This window comes from Mastomys coucha, unplaced genomic scaffold (assembly GCF_008632895.1).
Source record: "Mastomys coucha isolate ucsf_1 unplaced genomic scaffold, UCSF_Mcou_1 pScaffold21, whole genome shotgun sequence".
In the NCBI taxonomy this organism is placed as follows: Eukaryota; Metazoa; Chordata; class Mammalia; order Rodentia; family Muridae; genus Mastomys; species Mastomys coucha.
Genome location: NW_022196904.1, coordinates 46,322,875 through 46,324,079, shown reverse-complemented (window position 1 = coordinate 46,324,079; position 1,205 = coordinate 46,322,875). Strand labels below are relative to the sequence as shown.

At 44.0% G+C, this 1,205-nt stretch overlaps 1 protein-coding gene across 3 annotated transcripts in view; it reads right to left on the bottom strand.

Moving 5' to 3' along the window:
- Positions 1–1,205, bottom strand: part of Cyfip1 (cytoplasmic FMR1 interacting protein 1) — a 97,236-nt gene that overhangs the window by 60,307 nt on the left and 35,724 nt on the right. For all 3 annotated transcript variants that reach the window (XM_031386811.1, XM_031386814.1, XM_031386812.1), the window contains one exon: positions 555–659. In XM_031386811.1, the coding sequence (XP_031242671.1) occupies positions 555–659 (105 nt within the window). The remainder of the gene's footprint in view (positions 1–554; positions 660–1,205) is intronic.

Genomic DNA, 1,205 nt, shown 5'->3' with positions numbered 1-1,205 from the left:
GCCACCTTTCCAGAAGGGAGATCAAGTCATGGCATGTGCCTCACAGGAAGGGGACAGCAGCCACCTTTACAGAAGGGAGATCCAGTCATGGCATGTGCCTCACAATCACTCACAGAATCACGGGGCAACAATTCAATGCATATATCCATAAAGACATTCATCATCAATGCTCAGAACTAAGCAAAAACCTTTGTCAAAAATGTTTGTCTATGTACAGATTCATATATATGTGTGTATATATACACACACACACATATATATATACACACACATACACATATATATATATATACACACACATATATATACCTACATATAACACATGTATATGTACATTTAAAACTCACCTTGAGAGCCGGGTGGTGGTGGTGCACACCTTTAACCCCAGCACTTGGGAGGCAGAGGCATGTGGATTTCTGAGTTCGAGGCCAGCCTGGTCTACAGAGTGAGTTCTAGGACAGTCAGGGCAACATAGAGAAACCCTGTCTCAAAAAAAAGAAAAGAAAAGAAAAGAAGAGAAAAAGAAAAAAGAAAAGAAAACAAAAGAAACTCACCTTGAAGTACTTGTCTATTTTGGATAAATTTATTCTTTTCTTGGCATCTAGTTTGTAGATGTTACTCACACTCCCATCCATCAGGTACAGACCAAATCCCATGACCTGCAAAGCCACAAAATAGTGCAAGATAACACACAGACTGACCTATCAACTGACCCATACAGATAGATGCACACTGCCAGAGCTGGTAACTCTGAAATCACAAATCACCCTTCCCTCAATGGCGCTCTGAAATAATGAGCTTCCCTCCGAAATAAAACCTTGTCCCTTATACATGCCACGTCCTGTGGCTACTTCAGCTTCCTCCGCAGACACTCAGGTGCCAATGCCTGCTGAGCAGAGAGGATGGTGTTTAAGTAGTAGATGCAGGCAACTGCGCAAGGGAATTAGGAGACGCTTCCTCAATAATGCCACAAGTTTCATTCTTGCCTACTGAACCCAAGTGCTACAACTGTAATAGTACTGTTCTCAGAGTATCATGAACAAGGATGGGCAAGCATACAATCAAGAAGACTTAACCTCTGCAGGGTGGTGGTGGTGCACACCTTTAATCCCAGCACCTGGGAGGCAGAGGCGGGCGGACTTCTGAGTTCGAGGCCAGCCTGGTCTACAGAGTGAGGTCCAGGACAGCCAGGGCTACACAGAGAA